At 38.2% G+C, this 24,508-nt stretch overlaps 1 protein-coding gene across 1 annotated transcript; it reads left to right on the top strand.

The window, feature by feature from the left end:
* The first annotated feature begins 7,158 nt into the window (after window positions 1-7,158).
* Window positions 7,159-21,493, top strand: ACADM (acyl-CoA dehydrogenase medium chain). The gene is made up of 12 exons (XM_081949309.1): window positions 7,159-7,483; window positions 11,497-11,593; window positions 13,143-13,240; window positions 13,350-13,419; window positions 14,166-14,266; window positions 14,373-14,453; window positions 15,123-15,253; window positions 15,894-16,002; window positions 16,462-16,602; window positions 16,682-16,777; window positions 18,293-18,541; window positions 19,895-21,493. Exons 1-12 carry the CDS (start codon window positions 7,460-7,462, stop codon window positions 19,964-19,966), a joined length of 1,269 nt encoding a protein of 422 aa, XP_081805435.1. The 5' UTR covers window positions 7,159-7,459; the 3' UTR covers window positions 19,967-21,493.
* The last annotated feature ends 3,015 nt before the right edge of the window (window positions 21,494-24,508 follow it).

Genomic DNA, 24,508 nt, shown 5'->3' with positions numbered 1-24,508 from the left:
TAAGGAAACAATTGGTCCATTGCTGGGAGAAAGTGGCAAGAAGGTGACAAGCAACAGGGAGAAAGCAGAACTATTTAACTCATGTTTTGTATCTGTTTTTACACAAAGGGATAAAACAGTCCAAGCTATCAAAAACAGCACCGCAAAAATCAGATTAGGAACACAAGTTGAAATAGGGAAGAAAATGGTGAGCATCTGTCTACTCTAGACGAGTTCAAATCACCAGGACCGGATGGATTACACCCCAGGGTTCTGAAGAAACTGGCAGATGAGATCTTAGAACCACTGAACTATATCTTTCAGAGATCCTGGAGCACCGGGGAACTACCACAGGACTGGAAAAGAGCTGATGTGGTTCCCATCTTCAAAAAAGGGGAAAAAAAACAGATCCAGGAAACTACAGACCTATCAGCCTAACTTCAATACCAGGAAAGATTCTGGAAAAGATAATCAAGCAACGAATTAGCAAACACCTAGAAGCAAACAAAGTAATAGCCAAAAGCCAACATGGGTTTGTCAAAAACAGATCATGCCAGACTAATCTTATTGCATTCTTTGACAAAGTGACAAAATTAGTGGACCAGAGGAATGCCGTCAATATAGTTTACTTGGATTTCAGTAAGGCATTTGATAAGGTAGATCATAACCTACTACTAGATAAAGTAGAAGAATGTGAGTTGGACAGCATCACCACCAGATGGATTCGTAACTGGCTGACCAACTGCACTCAACGTGTAGTCCTCAATGGAACTGCATCTACATGGAGGGAGGTATGCAGTGGAGTACCCCAAGGCTCTGTTTTAGGCCCAGTACTCTTCAACATCTTCATCAATGATTTGGATGAGGGAATAAATGGGGAACTCATCAAATTTGCAGATGACACCAAGCTGGCAGGAATGGCCAACACTCCAGAAGATAGGCTAAAGATACAGAAGGATCTTGACAAACCTGAACATTGGGCACTATCTAACAAAATGAAATTCAATGGTGAAAAGGGTAAGGTTCTACATTTAGGCAACAAAAACAAAATGCACAGGTACAGTAGGTGGTACCTTGCTCAACAGTAGTAATTGTGAAAGGGATCTTGGAGTCCTAGTGGACCCCCATTTAAATATGAGCCAGCAGTGTGCAGCAGCTGCCAAAAAAGCCAACACAGTTCTAGGCTGCATTAACAGAGGGATAGAGTCAAGATCACGTGAAGTGTTAATACCACTTTATAATGCCTTGGTAAGGCCACACTTGGAATACTGCATTCAGTTTTGGTTGCCACGATGTAGAAAAGATGTGGAGACCCTAGAAAGAGTGCAGAGAAGAGCAACAAAGATGATTAGGGGACTGGAGACTAAAACATATGAAGAACGGTTGCAGGAACTGGGTATGTCTAGTTTAATAGAAAGAAGGACTAGGGGAGACATGATAGCAGTATTCCAATATCTCAGGGGTTGCCACAAAGAAGAGGGAGTCAAACTATTTTCCAAGGCACCTGAGGGTAGAACAAGAAGCAATGGGTGGAAACTAATCAAGGAGAGAAGCAACTTAGAACTGAGGAGAAACTTCCTGACAGTTGGAACAATTAATCAGTGGAACAGCTTGCCTCCAGAAGTTGTGAATGCCCCAACACTGGAAGTCTTTAAGAAGATGTTGGATAGCCATTTGTCTGAAACGGTATAGGGTTTCCTGCCTAGGCAGGGGGTTGGACTAGAAGACCTCCAAGGTCCCTTCCAACTCTGCTATTATATTGTATTGAATTCACTCATCACACAGCCAACATAAAACACAATGCATTAAGCTTAGTATAAGGTGTGAATCCAGCCTATACATTTTAGTTTAAATGATAGAAGCAAACAGATAGAAGCAAAAAGTATCTCTGTTCTCATAGTGCAGGGTATCAAACTCAAGGGCCACGGGTGCTTAAATCCGGTCCATGGTGCAAGCCTGGAAATATCAAGGTACTGGCCCGCGGCGCCTCTGACATCTAAAACGGGCCGCATGTGCACCCCCCCACACCTTGTTTTCACCTTCCATGGCCTCCTGTAGCACTTTGCCAGCCAAAACCGGATCGAAAACTGGGCCAAAAACAGCCTGAAAACAGGCCATGTGGCACATTTTTGGCCACATGGCTGGGGGCCATGGAGACGAAAATGAGATGCAGGGTGGTGGCACGCAGACAACCCCCCATGCCTTGTTTTGGCTGGCAGGGTGCTGCAGGAGGCTTCTATCCTACCCTCCCCGCGCTGCCCCCCTGAGCCCGGCTCACAGAGGAGGACTACGATGCTGATCCAGCCCTAGAAGAAATACAGTTTGACATCCATCAGTGGTTTCAAAGTATGTAAAATCTGGTGCAGGTAGTCCTCAACTTACACCAGTTCATTTAGCGCCCATTCAAACTTACAACAGCACCGAAAAAAGTGACTTATGCTTGTTTTTCATACTTACAACCATTGCAGCGTCCTCATAATCACATGTTCAAAATTCAGATGCTTGACAACTGTTCACATTCTTGACCTTTGCGCTGTCCTGGGATCATGTGATCACCTTTTGCGACCTTCTGACAAGCAAAGTCAATGGGGAAGCCAGATTCACTTAACAACTATGTAACTAAACAACTGCAGTGATTCACTTAACAACTGTGGCAAGAAAGTGAAACAAAACTCAAATGCCTCACTTAGACAGAAAGTTTGATCTCAATTGAGATCATAAGTCAAGGACTACCTGTATTCTTCACCAATTAACGTGGGCACATTTCCCGCTTAAGATGCTGGATGTTGCCTTCTGTTGGCATGTTTTCCCCTTTTGGGGATTCTCTTGTTTCACCATGCCTACTGAAAAGCTGGGCAGTAAGCTTGTTTTGACCGCAAGTTTGACCCTCAAAACAAAGAGATGAACAGGAAAGCAGAAAAGTTCTTTCAGAATCTGGCAATACCTCTCTGTTTTATCAGACAACCCTCTCAATACATGACAAACATGATGTTTGATGGGCTTGTTTTGAATGTGAACTTGTTTATCACCAGGATGCTTATTTCAACAACAGCCAACGTCCTACACACAAAACAAAATTGGGAAAGAGGTGAAGATTAAGGATTCGTTAACAGAAAGCACCTGTTGAGGAGCAACAACTTGCAATCATACAAAAAAGCCCAGAGTTGCTTGATACTGAGATAATTTAATTTGATTAATAAATAGAAGGATAAGGGAAATTTGAAATAAGGATATTGACAAAAGGGAAAGGAAGCAGAAATAGCCACAAAAGATTGGTTACCGCCTTAAGTTCAGTATCAGTGAGAGGACAAGCATGTGGGAAGGTTGGAGTGGAGGATTTTCTGGATCTTTGTGCAATCCTGAGATAATGAAAGGTAGACACATAATTTTTCAAGTAGTATTTCCTTCTCTCCTTTAACCTGACTCAAAAGAAATGCTTGTTGGAAAGGCTTGTCGGGCATTCTTTCCACAGAAATATAATTTAAATATTTCACGAAAGAGTTAAATAATAAACGGTCAAAAATGTATTTCAGGTTTTATGTTATTCATAACCAAAATGAAAGTACAAAAATACATATTAAATATTCTGATAGCCACGTGCATTTCTATATAGAATCTAAAATGCAGAAATTAGTAATGGAAAAGAAAAATAATGTCAATGAATAACTGGAAATATTAAAAGGATAAATTATTTTTATTACTACCTTAAGTGAAAAACAGATACAGGTAAGAGGCATATTTTAAAAAAAATTTTTTTTACTTAAAATCTAACTGGTAGAAATAATATTTTGAATGAATTAAACTATATTACCGTTTTAAACTGGGGATTCTATACATACTTACTTGGAAATGAATTCAATGGATAATTTACTCTGTACAGAATTTATATATACATGACATTGAGATCCAGAAAACTGTTTATACTTATATTCTAATAAATACTATGGATGTTGCCAAAATAACAATGGGACGAAAAAGGGATGATTATATTTTTTTCTTATTCAAGAAGCATTTAAAAAAAAACATGTTAACATGTTGTGTACTGTGAAGGGGATATGTTACTGAAATATCTTAATTCTTTCTTCTCTTCTTTTTTATATTTTTCTGGAACATTAATTTATCAAATTTCTTCTTTCCATTTCCCCCATTGGCTAATTTTTATCTAACATTACCTTTAATAACCAACATTTTTTTCAGTTCCCTTCATCTTTCATTCCATTTTTTTGTTCCTTTGACACAGATAAGAATCAATCCACAATAAATATTCCTATTAGTTCTGTGTACACAGTCCTTTCCATGGCCTTAGATTTTGATAAAGCCAAGACAGATTAACAAAAGCAGTAACTTTCCAGATCAAGAAGCTTTCAAGACACAGATTTATTGCTTTTCTCCATTGTGTAACTTTCAATAAGGGTCTGTTGGAACTGCCTCAAGAAACATTTGTTGTTGTACTTCTTTAACTGCTTCCAACTCTTCGTGGCTGATGGACGTAATTTGGCCAGGAAGATCTGTCAGCAAATGATTGAGTTCTTGTAAGATCATGCTAGAGTCACTGGTGATAGAATTTAACTACTTCATCTTTTGTAGGCCTCTTTTTTATTACCTTTTTTTCCAAGCATCAGGATCTTCTATGAAGGATCATGCATTTTTTAGTATCTTGAAAATATCTAAAGTTAACTTCATTATTCGTGCTTCCAGTAAGTAGTCTGAATTTATTTCATCTACTGTTGAATTACTTCTTGTGGTTCAAGATACTCTCAAACATTTTTTGAGACTATCTTGGACCACACACAAATGAAACAAGTTTTTCATTTTTCTTTACAGCTATATATTACTATTTGATAAATCACTTTCAAAAAATATACCTTGCTATCAATCTGATGTCTGCACTTCAACATTTTGTCTAGACTTGTCACTGATTTTTCTGAAGTACCAGGTATTTCTTTATTTTATGTCTACATTCTCCACCCATAAATTGTTGAGTTTAGGAAGAATATATCTAGTCTAATTCAACTTATTCACTCCCTAATTATATTAGGTTGACATTATCTGTTGATATAATCTTAGATTTTTGTTTTAGTATTGAGTACTGTAGCAGAATAGTTTTTACGTCTTTAATTCACTTTCAACAAGAAGCTCTTAGGTCTTCCTCATTTCTAACCACTATAGAAGTATCGTCAGCATAATTGAAGTTTTTTATGTTTTTCCTGAAAAATTGAATACCAATTTCTGGTGTTTTTTTTTTCCAGATCTAATCTAACATTTCTTGAGATCTGTTCTCCATTTAAGTTAAATAAATACAGTTAAATAAATAAGTAACAGTATACAATTTGGCATACTCAATTATGAAATATTCGTTGTTTCACATTCTACTCATTTTTGTTTTTTAGTCATCCCAAAAATTCTTCAATAGGCAGACAAGAGGACCCAATGTTTTAAGACCTATTAATAATTAATTGTGGTCTACAAAATGAAAAGCAGTTGTATAATCAATGTAGCAAAAAATAGACATCATTTTGGAATTTGCCTTTTCCATTAACCACTGGATAGTAGTTATGTTGTGCGGCAGTTATGTGTGTGGGTTGTGCGCCAGTTACACCCTTTCCTGGACCAACAATTCCTATTCATGGTCACTCATGTCCTTGTCACTTCCCATCTTGACTATTGCAACGTGCTCTACATGGGGCTGCCCCTGAAATCCAGAAGCTCCAGTTGGTGCAAAATGCAGTGGCCTGCATGATTTAGTGCAGACCTCATTGTGGTGGCTATGATTTCTGCAGTTCAAATATGGTAAGCCAAGACAAAATAATAGACTTTCATTACATGTACTGTTACATTCACACACGTGCAAGACTTTGACTTTGCTTGTAGAAACTGGCAGGGAAGGTTGAATATAGCAGTCACATGACCATAGCTCCCTGCATCAGATTGTGTTAACATGTTTACATGGGTACTGAGGCTGGACCTTTGAGGACTGGTCATATGTTCATTTTTTTCAGTGTTGCTGTAACTCTGGTCACTGAATGAACATATGTAAGCTGATGGCTCCGTATGTCAAAACAGACACACAGACAGATTTCTAAGAAATCCATAATACAGAAAACAATAAATCTTAAATTAAATTAAGCATTGATAAGCATGTTGTACAAACACAGGCATTATGACAAAATCTATGTCATAGTTGGAATATACCTACTTAGAAATGTATCATTTTAGCATCTGCACAAAGTTGCTCATAATTGAGGAACACTTGTTATATTTGTTACATTTTGAGGGATCAGCTTGCCCCAACTACATCCATCCATCCCATCAGGTCCAGCAGGAGGGGTATATGGCAGATCGCATCAGCAAAGAGCTTCATACCTAAGATAAAACCTTTTTCTGCCTTGGTACATTATTTAAGGTGACCAGACGTCCCGCTTTTGGAGGAACAGTCCCGATTTCTAACAATTTGTCCCGCGTCCCATGGCAGTTTTAAAAAGTCCCAATTTTTGGTAAGGTTGCACTATTCTCTGTCTTTTGTAATTGTAGTTTACTGTTTAATGAAAAAAATTACACTGAGCATTTAGTGCTTTTTAATTATGCACACTGTGAAAGAGTCACATGCAAGTGACATGGGCAGCTATTTAAATTAAATAAATAAATTAAATAGTAAGTATCTATGTTCCCTTTCTAGGTACTACAGGATTCCACCAGGGTTTCAACATCCCATTAAGCTATGATTTAATCATGGTTTATCAAGTAAGAGCCACCTAACTAGGTTCAATTCTTTGTGGCCTAAGAAACAATTTATTGGCTACATTTATTGACAATTTATTGGTTCCCACAATAAATCCCAACCCAAACTACATTTTACCGTACCTTAGCCCCGGTGGCAGAAGGAAGCCTTTGGACTAGTTCAGCAAAATTGCAGCAATGGGAGCCCACGAGAAACAAATGATCGCGGATTGGGTTAGGGTTAGGGTAGTCAGTCCAGATGCAAGAACTCCACACTCCTAATGCATCGAATCCTTCCTTCCTTCCAATCGATGTTCGATTGCTTCCCAATGATCGTTCCTTCCTCCCTCCCTCCCTCCCTTCCGATCGCCTTTCGAATGCATGCCAGTGTTGCCGTGAAACTATGAAAACTAAGGCAAAGCCGGGTTTCTAGACACGCTTCCTCATGCTTTAATCATTTGGCCTGAACCAGGGCACCCAACCACAAACTAACCCCTTCACTTTTGGATCCGCGCATCTCGCGGCGCTAAAAACGAGACCGATTCCCTCGCAGTTCATCACCAAGGCTAGCCCTTCAACAGCAGCAGCCGCGCCAGCCAGCCTTCCTCCTCCTCCTCCTCCTCCTCCCGTTTCCGTTCTCTGCCTCGGGAAGGGCCAACCTCTCCTCTCTCCTCCGCTCGTAGGAGGCGGGTCTGACCTCGGTGTGAAATTCAGTCGTGGCCTTGTCAGTTTTGATGAGGAAGAGAGAAAGAAAGGCTTTGTCATGGCTGCTCTGAGAGCCTGTCGGGTGAGGAGAAAGCTGGCCAACAGAGGACAGGGGTTTTTAGGGGACGCGGAAACCATCGCGGGGGGGTAGGGGAGGAGGAAGACTTCGGTTCGATCTTTCTGACTTTGCCTTGCTGGAGGGTGTCTCCGTTTGCAGGATTTGGAGACAGCCGCCCGGGTTAGAATAGGCTTGGATTGTCTCTGCCAGAAGAAAAGCCCAGGGATTGAAGAGGAGGGTCGCCAAAAGTCGGCTGCAGCCCGCAAGATGACAATCAATGGGGGTGGGGGGGATATATCTGGGTATATTATTATTATTATTTGCAAAATTACGGGATATGGCATCAAAGTATGTCAAAGGTCGCCTATCTGTCGCCCCCCTTCTGTCCACCCGGGTAAAGTGACTCCAAAATCACTCCCGTTGATTTTGCTTGGTTTTTTTCCCAAAACTTTCATGCTTTCTTTTAAACGTAAAGATATAAGGTGGACTTTTCCAAGCAGGTAGACCAAGTCTGTTGGCACAGCAAAAAGAGTAGTATTGTTTGCCATGGTCTACTGGGCTTCTGTTACTTTCTAGTACCTGTGAAATTAATCCACCTCAGAAACGTAGTCTCAGAATTATAAAGGTCTCTTGCTTTATCTAAAAATATATTTCTACATCAAAAAAATTACCTGATCCCTGGTAAAATTCAAGGTGTTTTTAGGATCTTATTTAAAAAGTTCATTTTTAAGTTTGGTTCTGTGATATGCTGTACAAAGTTTTTTTCTTGTGCGTAACATCAACGCTGCCTTATTTTATCATTTAATACAGATTGTTTGTGGTGTTTGTTTGTTTGTGGTAAACGACAAATATATATCATAACAAGGGAGATCATTGTTCAAAATGATTGAAAACATATAAAATATTTCTCTAGAAATTATTTGCAATACTTATTGTATATAACTTGAAAGTTCTTACAGTTAATGGCAGTCAGTACTGATGCTAATATAATATGAAGAATCATCAATCATTTGGCATGATGATATATGTTAAATGTAGGCTAAAATTTCAAGGTTGCGAAAGTAGAACATAATGTAATTAATATATTATTGTCAACATTCCTGTTGCATGACTCAATTTTCTCCTAGGAAGTCCCAGGAAATTAGATCAGGATCAGGTAATTTTTACCAGGGATCAGGTAATTTTTTGTGGTCTTTATTTACTTATATGCAAATTTGCAAAGATTTGGGAAACATACAATTACTATGAATTTGAAAAATAAGTTATTTACCATAAGGAAAATTGGAATATGGAATAAGCCAAAATAGAATGGTCCAAACAAAAACTATTGTGATAGTAATAGAATAAGGTGACACTTATGAGCAATCCACTTTAAAAAAAAATGCCACAAGAAATCATTCCAAATCTTGCAAAACAAGATATCAAAGGTCTGCTAAACAAAATATAAAATCACATATAAATGATTTTGGTAACCAGTAAAAAGTAATTAACAAAAAGCTTTTGCTTTCTAGTTAATATTATACTTTAGATGTTCCAGGGAGTTATTTGCAGCTATCTTGTATAAGACCTATTTTTGTTCTTCAGTTTCTCTTTGCTTATCTGTGCTCATTTTTTATTGTGCTAATTGTACATTAACTTGAGTAGTTTGGGTTTGTCCTTCACTTGCCATTTAATTTACAGTTTATATACCAAAGCTGGGTTCAAAAGACAAGATGTGAATTTAAGTTCATGTAGTCTTGCACATTTCTGCTTAGCTGTCTATCCAGAGAAAATTAATTGAATCAATTTTGGGAAAGGTTTTGTAGTCTTAGGAGATGAAATTGGTTACCTCCAAGCTGCCAAAAATGCAAAAGTGAGCCTTTGGTTGCTGATATAAAAAGATTTCTAGTCTAAACTAATGTGCTTGACCTTGTGTTGAGTTCCTTCATTCTTGTGAACATTTCAGACATCATGCCTAAAAGTATTATTTCATATTTAATATGTAAGGGGTAATAGTTATTTTCCCCAAATTATTTTGTTCATCTAAAATGATGGCATCATTTTGCTATCTTTACTGCAAGCTATGAGTTAATGTAATTAATTTTTTGTTCATTAAATTATTGCTTTTGCTTTATTTATATAGCACTTAGAACAATAGCACTTAGATTTATATACCACTTCATAATATAGCACGCTTCATGGCACGCTCTAAGTAGTTTACAGAGTCAGCATATTGCACTCAACAATCTGGGTCTTCATTTTATCACCTCAGAAGAATGGAAAGCTGAGTCTACCTTCAGCTGGTCAGGATCGAACTCCTGGTAGCGGGCAGAGTCAGCCTGCAATAGTGCATTCTAACCACTGTCACCATAGGTCCTATATTTGAGATTTCATTTGCATTTTTTCTTTCCATTTGATTCTTAATAAAATAATTTCTATATTTATTTAATTTCTATGCTGCCCATCTCACTGTCAGGTAACTCTTATAACCTTAAAATAGAACTATTGCAGTTTCTTATGTTGATTTATCATAACTGAATTTTTGAGGAACGTTTTACATAAGTTTCCCTCTTTTAAGGATTCTTTCTTAGCCATTTTTGTTTGATTTTTTAAAAATTCCTTTATTTGCATTAACTATTGTGTAACTGCAACTTGTTTAAGACTGTCTTCTTCCCCTTTTTAGCATTAGCACAAAAACGTTTTCATGTTAAGCCCTATCTATTGACTTTAAATTACTAAGCGAAATACATAGAATATGCATATACTATGACACAATAATTACTAAAACATTGACTTTGACCGGTCACAGTTACAAAGTGACTACAACTACTGTGAATCATCAAAAACAAGTTTTAAAAAACCAGTATTTGGAGTCCTTGGTGCACTCTGAGCTTGGTTGTTTGCTTGCAGATATTTCATTACTGACTGCAATGAAGAATAATATGAGGTAACATTAGTGCCAGTGGGTGTGGTGTTTGTTCCTTGTTTATATACACTAGCTTGTCCTGTAGGTATTGATGGCGCTGTAGTTTTCTCCTTGGTAGTTCCTTAGAGAATTGTTTTCTGCTTGTTTGTTTGGTATAAATTCTTGTTTCTCTGGATGTTGGTTGCTGGAGAAGATGTGTTCTTTTTGTTTCCTTCTTAGCTTTCTTAAAATTATCTCTTTAGAATGGTATGTAAATCTGCTTTGTGTGTCTACAGAAATTCCTCAACGTACAATCGCAATTGGGAACTTCTGTCACTAAGCAATGCGATTATTAAGTGAGTCAGTTATTAAGCGAATTATGCCGTTAAGATAATCTGGTTTCCCACATTGATTTTCCTTCTTGGAAGCCAGCTGGCGAAGGTTGCAAGTGGTGATCATAATAAATCCATGCCGGTTGCCAAGCATCCAAATCATGATCGTGTGGGAATACTGTGACAATCATAAGTTCAAGGACTAGTCGTAAATTACTTTTTTCACCATTGTCATAACTTTGAAGGGTCGCTCAACAAATGATCGTAAGTTGAGAACTACCTGTAGGGAAGGCTGATTTGTTTATATGCCAAGTTTCCAATCATCCTCTGGCATTTTTGGATTTAGTTAATCTATTTTTACCCCTGTGTTATGAATTAAGGTCTTTGCATCATGTCTTTTATTTGCCAGTTAGTGCGCTCTGCTTGTCTGGCCTAGATAGTGGCTGTTACAGTGTACGTTGTAGATAAAGAAACCACTGTATTTTAAAGAACGCTTCATTTTGTTAGACAGCAGTCTTAACAGTAAACAGTAACGTTTTGTACTCTTTATACCAGTAAAACAAATATTATTCCTATATTCTTTTTTTTTTTACTTTAGATTGTATTCATGTTACTTATAAGTTTAATAATTGGCATATGAAATGTTTTAACCAACTCTGGGATAAAAATTGTATTTCGTTAAATGTGCTGGGTTCTGTATCCTTGCAACGTTTATGCATAAGAAACATAAACGTTTATTAAAACATAAAGTGTTAATAAAGTTTGGAACATTTATTGAAAGCTTCTGTGACACTTGGCTCTTTTTCTACATTAAATTTCAGGTTGGGCGAAGCATTGTTGCTTGTGGCTTGAGAGCACAATCCAGTCACGCTACTGCAACCTCACCTAAAAGCAAATCTGCCGCTGGTTATAGCTTTGGTTTGTAAAAATACTCCATAATCGGTGGTGGGTTCCTACCGGTGCGGATGAACCGGTAGTACCTTGGCGGCCTGGGTCGCTGGAACTAGCATTAATCAGGCCTGCCACGCCCCCCCCCCAACTGGTTCTCTTGCCAGCGCCATAGGTGTCACCATCTTGTTCTTTGCTTCTGCGCATGCACAGAGCAATTTTAGTTGTACTGCACATGCATGCACAGTGCACATCAAGCATGCGCATGGCATGTCCCTGAGCGAACCGGCAGTAGTGTCTGCCGGAACCCAACCCCTGACCATAATGCTTCACGTGAAGGCCCTGAATTGGCAGCTTCTAGTATAAATCTAAATTGATTCATTTTGTCATTGTTTGCTATGTACTTTGTGACAGAGGTGGTATTCAGCAGGTTCTGACCAGTTCTGGAGAACCAGTAGTGGAAATTTTGAGTAGTTCGGAGAACCGGTAAATACCGTCTCTGACTGGCCCCACACCCATCTATTCTCTGCCTCCCGAGTCCCAGCTGAATGGGGTTTTTGCTCTAATGTTCCCCTGGAGTGGGGAGGGAATGAAGATTTTACAGTATCCTTCCCCTGCCACACACACCAAGCCACACCCACAGAACCTGTAGTAAAAAAATTTGAATCCCACCACAGCTTTGTGAGCATATTTGGTATATACTATATGAGCATATGCAGCCATGTTCTGATACATCCACTTTTTTCTTATGAAAATACATCAGCCTAGGACCTAGGAAGAAAAGAATACATCAGCCTAGGACCTAGGATAAACTATGATGAATTAAGGCTGAAATGTATTCCTTTTTCGACATTTTATTCACCTGCATTCCTTAATGTGCATTATCTACTGCAGCTTGTTAAGAAGCATTTTCAGTTTCTAGATTGAGTGGAAGCCATTTGTAATGAAAGATAATAATTTCCTGAATTACTTGAAATACTTCAAGACTACTTGGTTTTTGGACAATTACTACCGGTATTTAGGGCAGACTTCTAACATATGTTCCTTTAAGATTGAACATTGGAGCATACATATTTCCATATATGTGGTTTACACATGATAAAGTTTTGGATTGATACTTGTGGGTGAAGAAAAATAGTAAGTGTATATGTTAGCGGATGGGATTTGGGATGCATATAGTTAAGGATGATAGGGAAGAAAGTATTTCATGTAGCTTAGTCTGTACATTTTCCCAATTCTAGTCCTAGTTTAGGCATAAAACCAGTGGGGTGATCTTGGGCCAACCACTCTCTCTCAGCTCAGGCGATTGTTTTGGGGAAAGTAGAAGAAATTATTATTATGTATATTTGTTATCTTGTTATTTCTGTTTTGGTGAAAAACAGACCATTTTTTGCCCATTTTTTATAAAAATGGGCAGGGCTTCAGGAGGCCAAAAATGGCTGTATTTGGTGTATAAGACGCACCAACGTTTCCACATTCTTTGGGGGGGGGATGCGCCTTATACTCCGAAAAATACAGAATGTTCTGCCCTTTTAATTTTTTATGCATATCTGGGAACTTGAAATCTTTTGTTTTCTAGAACTTACTGATGAACAGAAGGAATTTCAAGCTACAGCTCGTAAATTTGCTAGAGAAGAAATCATACCTGTTGCTTCTCACTATGACGTAACTGGAGAGGTAGATATACAATAAATAGTAGGAGAATACCATGTTTAAAATTTCAGTGAATAAAACTCTTAAGCAGAGGAGCTCTGCATAATATTTTTCGTGCCTGTTTCCTTTTTAGTATCCTGTTCCTCTCATTAAAAGGGCATGGGAGCTTGGCTTGATGAATACACACATACCAGAAAGTTGTGGTAAGTAAAGTACTTTATAAGCTATAAAATCAAATAAACAATGAAATACTTGTATAAGCAATAACACTAAGGATATTACAATCCAATCTGATTTTGAATATATGAGATAAGAATGTGTTTTATAGAGATGTTATATGACATGTTACAGATGATATGTAAACGTGTGAATTGACCTCATTGAATGATATTCTGTTGAGCTCAAACTGTTTCTCTCCTGTATTATCTTTACAAATACATAAATAGTAATATAAATCATTTGTTGCTCAATGTACACATTTACGATCAAATTTCATAACCTGACAACAAAAGGCTTCTGTGTGAAACTGATTAATGTCTAGTGAGTTTTAGGCAACAGTAAGAGTTCTAATCAACTAATGAAAGTCAGAGTTGAGCTTGTTAACACATTTTAGGGAAGACCTGGGCTGCAAGGAAAAGCAGCTCAGGAAAAGATAGCTTGGTTAAGCAATTGCTCCATTCTGCAAGGGGGCAAAAAAAAAAGGGGGGGGGGAATGGATTAAACACAGAGTAACTTTATCTGAATGATAATTTTTTCAGGAATTTTTCAGGTTTTTTTTTCTCTCTTTCCCCCTCTGTCAGTTGTTCTTTTAGCAGCCATTTTGCTTAAGTTGCTGGAATGACTTGCATCACTAAATCAGGAGAAGGTGCAATAGAACATTAAATAATTAACTTTGTGACATAACATTTGTTTTCTGTGGAATATTATTTATCCTAAACAATTTTTGTAGGTGGTCTTGGCCTTGCCACTTTTGATGCATGCCTTATTACTGAAGAATTGGCTTATGGGTGTACAGGAGTTCAGACAGCTATTGAGGCAAATTCCCTAGGTGTAAGTGTTTGCTTTAAATTTACTTATTATTTACATTATTTAACATTATTTTAATTGGCATTAGGCTCTGTCTTTCCATATTAAACAATACACTTTTTTGTTATAGCAAATGCCAGTCATAATTGGGGGAAATGAGCAACAGCAGAAAAAATATTTAGGAAGAATGACTGAAGAGCCCATAATGTGTGTAAGTGTTTTTGGAATATTGATAGAATGGTATTTTGATTTCCGTCATGCAAGAAATCTACAAAAGTATATTATGTGATGTGATGTTATGTTATACTTATGTCCTAGTATGTTATATTATGTTATTATTCAGAGTAATACATTGAACTTTAATAACATAACTTAATAGTAATAAAAATAATTGTGAGCACGAAGTTACACCTTGCTATAATAACTACAGAATTCACCACAGTACTAACCCAAATAAACAGCAATGTCATTGTCTCAGTAATGTCTAAAATTGGGTGGGGTAGTGTTAAAATAAATAGGCAGTTTGTGGTCTTGGTTCAGGAATATATAGAAAGAGTTCATTTAATAAGATTATTCTGCATATGCTCAAGAATTTAAATATTAATTGGTATCAATCTTTGTGATGAATAAAGCAATATAAACATTTAGCAATAAAACAGTGATGTTTCATTAGGATTTCTTCATATTCTCAGTAGTTCTCCACAATTGTAATGTTTTCATAACTGTAAGTTATTCAATTATAATGAAAGTTAACCAAATTACTGATGACTTTGTATCATGTTCATGTAGAATGGCTGGATTTAATGTTTATTTCTTCACATTTTAGTACATGTAGTACTGTATAGTTTGTAATTTGATGTTTTGTATTTTCTTCTTTAAGGCATATTGTGTAACAGAACCTGGTGCAGGCTCTGATGTAGCAAATATAAAGACAAGAGCTGAAAGGAAAGGAGATGAATATATTATTAATGGACAAAAAATGTGGATCACCAATGGTGGCAAAGCTAATTGGTATAGCAATTTATTTAAGCTACTTAAATAAGGCTCAGTTATACAGTATGTCACTAACATTTTTTTAGGAGATGCATAGAGGATCCTACTATAGCTTTACATTTTCAGTGTTGGTCGTAATTTAGATATACACATTTAAATGTGCAAAAACAATTTTTCAACAGTATTTTCATTCTTGTATCACACTTGTATCATTCTATAACCAAGCAATACAATGTTTGGACCTGAAAGGTGTGTTATTATTACACATCAATTTTTATCCCATTCATTTGGCCAATAGTATTATTTTCCTCATTCTAAACCATGTCATTAATTTCTTTAGAAAAAGAAAAGAATTCAGTAGATGAGCGTGGGCTAAAAAGAAGATAAATTTGTAGAGGCGAAGTCATTCCTTCACCCAGAATCAGTGTATAATACTGACATGTCTAGTTTTATGTATGTATGGAAATTTAGAATCAAAATCATATTAAGATCTACTGACTTTTGGGGGGCATATGTCTGAATAAGACTGTTCTCTCTCTTTATGAGGAATGTGTGATCAGTATTTTATATGCTGTAAGAAAGCTACAAGGGAGTTAATAGTTTCTGGTAGTCTGTGAGCATATTTGTAAATATTGTGGTTTTATTATGTTCCAACTAGGTATTTTTTATTGGCACGTTCCAATCCTGATCCAAAAGCTCCTGCAAGTAAAGCTTTTACTGGATTTATTGTGGAAGCTGACAGCCCTGGAATACAGATTGGAAGAAAGGTAGAAGTGGAACATCTTAATGCTAATTTGAAGATTTGGTATTGGCTCTTCTTAGTAGTTAAGAAATCATTGGCTATAAAATATATATAATAAAATGTATAAAGTATTCTTGCAGTAGTTGTCTTGTATAAAGCTAATTGGATATTCTTTGTGGGAATGTAGTGAAATGTAATAAAAATAGTAGTTGGAAAAGAAATCAGGCTTTTAGCATTTGTTCCATTCTGTTATAAACCATTTTCCGAAACCGTTCAGCTTTGTAACATTGCCACCAAATATAGGCCCAAATCTGATTTCTAAAGAAACTTTATTGAATTTATTTTTAATACATATGTGTAAGAACAAATAAACAGTGGGAGGAACCGGTTTTAATCTTAGTTTTCTGATGAACCTACTTCAGTTTTGTTGAATTAAAAATAAAGTTTTAATGGTAATTATTTATCGTATAAAATTCCTTTTCAGGAACTTAACATGGGCCAGCGCTGTTCAGATACGAGAGGGATTGTTTTTGAGGATGTAAGAATACCCAAAGAAAATGTTCTTATTGGTGAAGGAGCTGGATTTAAAATTGCCATGGGAGCTTTTGATAAAACAAGGCCTCCAGTAAGTATTCAAAGTACATTTGAAAGCGGAATTTGAATTGTAGAACTTCTGCTTTGTAATATTTAGTACTGATCTACAGGTAGCAGCTGGTGCTGTTGGATTAGCACAGAGAGCTTTGGATGAAGCTACAAAATATGCTATGGAAAGAAAAACCTTTGGGAAAGCCATTGCAGAGGTATGTGGAATTCCAGCTACAGATGTAATATGGTGTGAAATCAATTATTCCATTAATAAATTTAAGCTCAATTAGACTTCCCTCTTTCTTGGCCTGTTGCTCACCTTGTATCATCTTGTGGATTTTAAGCATAGATAGAGCAGTGCTTCCTCAACTTTAAGCTATGTGGATTTCAACTCCCAGAATTCCCCAGTCAGTATTGGGAACTCTGGGAGCTGAAGCCTACTCAGCCTAAAGTTGACAAAGTTGGAAAACACCGGTGTAAAGAGTTAACAAGGAAGAATCATACTATTCAGTGAAACTTGTTTCTGCTAATGGAAGCACATTTTTGAATTTTTGCAGTTTGTAGGAGTTGAAATATTTTTTTTTCACAGAGTGCTTATAGAGACTTTGGAAATTTTCAATAATGCAAAAGTCACATTAAAGTCACAATAATGTCACAATAACAAAATATTAAGAAATAATAACAATAACAAAATATTCAATCACAGACACAAAATATACAGTTTGTTTTACCAGACTCCACTTACTGTAGACGAAGAGAATCTTGTGTGGTATAAGAAATTTTAAAATAGCTTCACTTGTTTCTTACATTACTAGGCCAGTATACCTACTGCTGATACTGCCATATGTTACATCGTATGTTCCATCTAAAATAGTGGTAGGTAAATTGTTGGTCTCCAGCAACCGTGGGCCAATGGTTAAGGGTGGCGAGCATTGCAATAACCCAGAAGGAAGCATACTTCTTACTCCTTTACAATCACTTATATTTGTATTGTGCTTGCTGTTTACCAACATATGTTTCATGCAGTGGTGGGTTGCAGGAGGTACGCCCTGGTACAGGTGTACCGGAGCCTGCCCGAAGCACCGGGTACCGTTCTGATACTGTGCTCTGGAGGGCCCACCCATCCGCCTGCGCTCCTTACCTGTCTTTAAACCCTTCGGCGCTTCCGCGCCTGCGTACGGTGCATACAGCGCCTGCGTGACACTCCGCCAAGCAGCTGGAGCGTTGCAGAGACTTGCGGAAGAATCGCTGGAAGGTAAGACGCGCATGCGCACATGCCACGTGCATTCCTGTGGAGAACGCTGGGCCCGTTGCAACCGTACCATACCGATTGCAACGGGATACGGAACCCACCACTGGTTTTATGCATATTGAACAATAAGCCATTTAAGGACTTTCTTGTGGAGTCCTTGGTGCCCTTGATCTTGGTTGTTTTCTTGCAGACATTTAATTACCCAACTAGGTAACATCAGTGCTAGCTTACCCTAGTTGTGAATGAAATAACTGCAACAAAACCTCAGAGAGCACCAAGCTACAAATATTCTCTTCTATCAGCAAAGTGTTTCTTGTTAATCCAGAACACATGAAGTCTACTGCCCAGAGTCACAGAATGGCATATAATAAATAAATAAGACTGAATTGCATATACTGTTTAAATACATACTACCATTGCATATTTGGAAGTTAAATTTTCAACACTAACTTTTTCCTCTTCCCTCAAACAATTCCAGCACCAAGCAGTGTCCTTCATGTTGGCCGAAATGGCACTGAAAGTGGAACTGTCTCGCCTGGCCTACCAGAGGGCAGCATGGGAGGTAGATGCTGGTCGTAGAAATACCTATTATGCCTCCATAGCAAAGGCATATGCGGGAGACACTGCAAATCAAGTAGCTGCTGATGCTGTCCAAATTTTTGGAGGAAATGGATTCAATAGTGAATATCCAGTAGAAAAACTAATGAGGGATGCAAAAATATACCAGGTAAGTAGTCTTAGTCAATAGCATTAGTATATTTAAGCTAAATTTACATTTATATAATGCTAAAGGAAATATGCCTTTTTTGGTTGATTTGCAATTAAGCACTCTGTATTGACAGGGCTCATGGCAGCTCTTCTATTACCCTCTAAAGGGATGTAATATTATTTTTAATGGAATGTTTAATATGCTCTTTTTATTCTTTTTAATTAGTCAGAATGTTTTTCTTGTTTCTATTAACTAATTATAGATTTAGTAATACAACAGATTTTATCATAGCACTGAATAGCAATAACACTTAGACTTATATACCTCTTCACAGTGCTTTAAGCCATCTCTCATCGGTTTATAGAATTAGCATATTGCCCCAATAATCTGATTCTTCATTTTACCAACCGTGGAAGGATGGAAGGCTGAGTCAACCTTGAGCCGGTGGGACTCGAATTGCCAAACTGATGGCAGCCGGCAGTCAGCATTAGTAGCCTGCAGTACTGCATTCTAACCACTGCGCCACCAAGGAATAAAGAAAAGTCAGTTTTTATATGGAGAAAAGTATAAAGAGTTTAGCTTGAAAGTACGTCCTTTTGTAGTACTCACTTCTGGTCCCATAAGAGTTGCTGGAAAATAATCTTATCTCATTCAGTAATATAGGTAATCCTTACTTAATGACCACCATTGAGACTGGCAACTCCACCATTAAGCAACATGGTTGTTAAGCACATAACTATGAAACACTGCAACGATTGTAAAATGTGTACCAGTTGCAAAGCACTCAAGTAGTGACCGCGGGAATACCATGTCAGTTGCAAATTCAAGGACCAATTGTAAAGTTACTTTTTAAGTGTCACCATAACTTGAGACAGTCATTAAAAAGGTCACTTGCTATCTTAAGGACTACCTGTATGTATTTCCAAGTTGAAACATATAACATTGCTGTTTCTGACTTAAATACACCACTTCTTGGTGGCTATTTTTCTTCCTGTGTTTTGTTTTGCTTTGCTGAGGCATTGCGGTGTTTTGTTTAATAATAGTTTCTGTAAAACGTAGCAATGCATTTTTTAAATATACAGGTGCAGATTTCATCATACCTGCTTGTTACATATTTTCACATTAGACAATAACTAATTAAACTTAAATAATTTTATACAGACTAAGGATTTCAAGTGCAATGTTCCATGGTAGCCTATTATTCAGCAGTAAAAGATTCAGGCTTAATCAAAAGTAGCTCTGTGGACTATCAATTAAGTTTAGATTTTTGTTCTCTCATAATTTAAGCTACACTGTTTTCATGAACATTTTGTCTATCGTAATCCTATTTTAAATTGACTTAACACACTATCATATATTTTCTCTTTTCAGATTTATGAAGGAACAGCTCAAATTCAGAGAATAATTATAGCTCGTGAACATATTGGCAAGTTTAAAGCTTAAGAATATCCCTGATGTACATTAGCTTGATTTACAAATGCTGAGCTTTTTTCTCCTGGTGCTTTACTTTTAATATGGGACAAAAATGGCATGCAACAGTAGTATTGTCAAGACCTAATACATGAAAAAGCCAGTCACTTAATTTCTAGAACTGTTCAAGAGATTTCACATTTTTGTTCAGCTTTATCATGATATGGTTATCGCTGTTCTTTGAAATCCCTATAGTGTATTTAAAGTGCCTTGGGTTTTTGTAATTGAACAGGTCACTGACATAAAATTAGATGAAGAATTTCATACCAAATTGAATTGAATTAGATGTTGTTAGATATGTATTACAGCATTACTACATATTACATACTGACTACATTAAAATATTTTTTGTAGATAAATTAGTTTTAATGCCTGCAGTTGGATTCATAAAGAATATAGAAGAGCTATTTTTGTTTCACAGAGCAGAATGAAATTTAATGAAAGTTCCTTGCTGAAAGATGGGGAAAAAATTATTCCAATTGCCTTTCTCATGCCTTAACTCCACTGTTTGGAGTCTACTTCAATTCTCTAGGATAAAATTTTGAGGATGTTGTAAAAGAAGAAGAGAGATAATGGTGCCTTAAATGACCATTCAGTCAACAATTCCAAGTTACAGTGTCAGTTAACGAATGGTGGTTCTTGGAGTTCTGGTCATCCTAGCACCCTGCTAGTCATGTGATTGCAATCTGGGTGCTTGACAACCAATTCACACTTACAGCCAGTTGACATGCATCTCACAATCACGATTGCCACTTGCAATATTTCCTGCTAGCTTCCCCAGGCCAATGGGGAAGCTAGAAGGAAAGATTGCAAGTTGCTGAGCTAAGTGTTTCTTATCACACAGTCTTCCAGCCTCTCTGCACTTACTTTGCATTAGTCACTCACCCTCTGATTCATACCCCTGTGCACACTTGCTGACCTGATTGGCACTTTGTGCACCTACACCAATCCTCATGGCACCTCTCACATCCTTCAAGCACTCCCTCGCATCACATCTCTTGAGAAGGCAAACTCCTGTCGCAATTGCTGTTGGAAGGACTATCTGTACCAGGGGTGTAAAACTCCTGGGTTGCGAGCCAGATGTATCACGCGCTGGCCACACCCACCATTTTGGGGGAGTTGTGATACATGACGACATGAGTTTGACACCCCTGATCTATACTCAAATATGATAAACATAGCCACGCAATGCAATTTTCCCCTAATAATTTTACATTTACAGTATTCTTATGAGCAGTATTTTCAAATTACTAATAAACCAAAATTATATATGCCTAAATATGACCTTTTTTATTGTAATGGGTGTATATAGTTATTTTGGTATTGAAACTGAGACATCTGATTCATGTTAATCCTTAGGTGTGTTGAAGTATGTTAACCTGTCCTCCCCCAAAGAGATGAAGTTTATTTAAATAGCAAAACCAAATGAAAAAGTTTTAAAAAACATTGTTGGGCTGTGAGCTTGATTTTATTTCCCCAATAAAACATTATTTGCTGATGTTCTTTTTTTCCTCTCTCTTCTCCCACCCTTCACAACCCCTAGACCTGTGATGGTGAACCTATGGCACGTGTGCCAGAAGTGGCACGCAGAGCCATTTCTCCTGGCACGCGGAGCCATCACCAGTTGCTCTTCTGGGTTTGGGCGCAGTAGCCAGCTGGTCTTTAGGTGCATTGGCGTGCCAGAAAACAGAAAAGGAGCCGCCCGGTGCGCATGCGCACTCCAGGAAAATGATCTTGTTTTTAGTGTGCACATGCGCGTTGGCCGTTTGGTGATCTGGTTCCTGGCACCCCAGAAAAGCAGCGGCAGCAGCAGCCACAAGGGGAAGGGCAGGAGCGGCCAGTCGACCCCTGCAGCCACTCCCACACCAGCCAGAAGCGGCACTGTAATAGCCACCAGGGACGAGGGGGCGGCGGTGGCAAGGACAGGCAAGGGCTTCCCTCCCTCCCCACCCAAGTGGGCTTCTTGCACGGCTCCAGGCTGCGGCTCTGATGAGGATCCGTGGTCCGGAGTGCTGCCGCTTCCAGCGGTATATATTCTGCCAGGCCCTCAGCGGCTTCTTTATGCAGGTAGCTCGCCTCCCCGCCAGCAGCTCCTCCAGCGTCCTGGCTGGAAGCAGCAATGCAACAGTCACCATTACCATTTCCTCCCTTCCCCAACAGTGGCTGTTGCGCTGCAGGAATCAGCAGGAGGGGGAGAAGGCATCCCTAGCAGAAGTTTCTGTTCTTCTCCCCCTCCTGCTGATTTCCCCCCGGCAGCACTAGTCTCGCACCGGGGCAAGCATGGTGGCTCCCAAAGAGAATGAAACGGGCGCAGCGCTTTTCCAACAGCCGAGGAAGGAAGAGGAGCCGGGCTTTAAGAAAGCCTCCGGAGACTGGAGAGGACAAAAAACAGCCCCAAAGGATCTGTTTCTGGCTTCCAGAGGGCATCTAGGAGGGTGGGGGAGGCCATTTTTGCCCTCCCCAGGCTTCAGGAAAGCCTCCGGAGCATGGGGGAGGGGGTGCATGCGGTGCGTGCGTGTTTTGTGTGTGTGTCACATGCGCATGCGCAGTTGAATTGAGTGGGCACACGGGGGGAGCAATAGCGATCATGCACGCAATTCTGGCACGCCGTAAAAAAAAGGTTCACCATCACTGCCCTAGACCTACTTTAAGGGTCCTCATTTATTTTTGAGAGAAGTGAAAGAAACCTCCATCATACCAGTGGGAATCTATTAAAATAATATTAGATTTATATCAGGAAGACTAATATTTATATGCCTCAGTTATGTTTGCAGAGCTATGCAAGCACTGAAAGTATTTACTACTAAAGCCTCTGCCTCTAGTCTGGAACAGCCTGCTTCCTGTTCACTGAGGACATTAGCACAGCAGTCTATGCTGGATTAAGGTTATTTGGAAGAAGATTGCCATTGTTTTCTTTTGGAAAATGCCAGAAAATCTCCCGATTGAAAATTTGTTGTACAGTATTACCTCCCATCTATTGCATTTGGCCATGGAGGGGGGGGAGGAGTAGCTGTTGCTGCTGAAGCTACCTCTTTTGTATAGCTTTTTCTTCCCTTGGTTGGGGTTCAATCTGGGGAATATGAACCTTGTGAAATATCTCATTCATTTGATCAGAAAGCAGTACACAACATTTATTGTCACCCAGATCTGAAAAGCACCCCGCCCAGCTAAGTGCAGATTGTTCACTTTCCCTCTTTCTATTGGTTGTTTCTATTGGCTACCAATGAAGCCATCATCGGTATTCCAATAGCTGCAATAACTACTATTGTTATGAGGGCAGCAACACTGCAGACTTTAATGTGGAGCCAAAATAAGGAACACAATAGAGACCGATTTTCAGATGACATACTTTCCCCCTTTCAGAATAGGATGAAGGTATGGTGGAGAGCGTAACAATGGTTTTGAATGATCTCCCTGTGTACCCAGTCTGCCTAATACTGGAGTGATGGAGTCAAAATTCTTCAAAAATAGTTTTGTCACCTTTTCCAGGTTGAGCGTGAGCAGCTATTTTTCAGAGATCCTCAGAAATCTTTCTTCCAGCTGTGACACAATTCTGAATACCTGTGTCGTGAAGATCTCACTTTTGATAGTGAAGACTCTGAATCTGCTCTTGAACTAAGGCAGGACCTCCCACACTCACACCTATTATGATCCCATTAATTGAAACACCTGACTAATTTCACCATCAAATGAGACTGAGGTTTATATACTTTTGCCACACAGAAATATATACCTTTGGATCATTCTCTTCAATAAATGAACAAGTCTGCTTTTGAGTACTTTGTTTAATTTACTTTTCTAATTGTAGGACTTCTATGGAGAACAAATCAAGTTTTAAGTTATATTTATATAGGTAATATCACTTTCATTTCCTTCTGACATTTTAAGAAAATTATCTTGCATGATTCAACTTTAAGTGTCCAATGTGATCTCTCTAAACTCTGTCTTAAGGTATATTAGCAGAGGAACTAATGCAGTCTTTTACAGTAGGTTTTAATTCCTTATAATTTTTTGGAGTTAATATAAGATTGCAGAACGTTTGATATCTACAATCATCAATTCCTCGAATTAATTTCAAAACCACAAAGGCAAGGAGGTGGGAATCGGGAATAGAGCAAAAGCAAGTACAGGTAGTCCTTGACTTACAACATTTCATTTAGTGACCATAGTTCACATAGTGGCATGACTGTTTTTCACTCTTACAAGGGTTGCAGTATCCCCATGATGTGATCAAAATTTGGATATTTGGCAACTGGTTTATATTTATGATAATTGCAGTGTCCTTTTGACAAAGCAGTCACGGGGGAAGCCAGATTCGCTTGACCACCGTTACTAACTTAATAAATGCAGTGACTCATTTAACTGTGACAAGAAAGGTCGTTAAATAGGGCAAACTTCACTTAACAAATTTCCCAAACAGAAATTTGGGGCTTGATCACGGTCGTTAAGTCAGGAACTACCTGTAAAGAAGGCACGAATGCCACCACCACCAATATCTACTTTCTATAAACATAG

The sequence above is a fragment of the Natrix helvetica genome (genome assembly GCF_964273705.1).
Source record: "Natrix helvetica genome assembly, chromosome: 3".
In the NCBI taxonomy this organism is placed as follows: domain Eukaryota; kingdom Metazoa; phylum Chordata; class Lepidosauria; order Squamata; family Natricidae; genus Natrix; species Natrix helvetica.
Note: the sequence above shows the minus strand (reverse complement) of the source record. Positions and strands in the feature narration are given on the sequence as shown.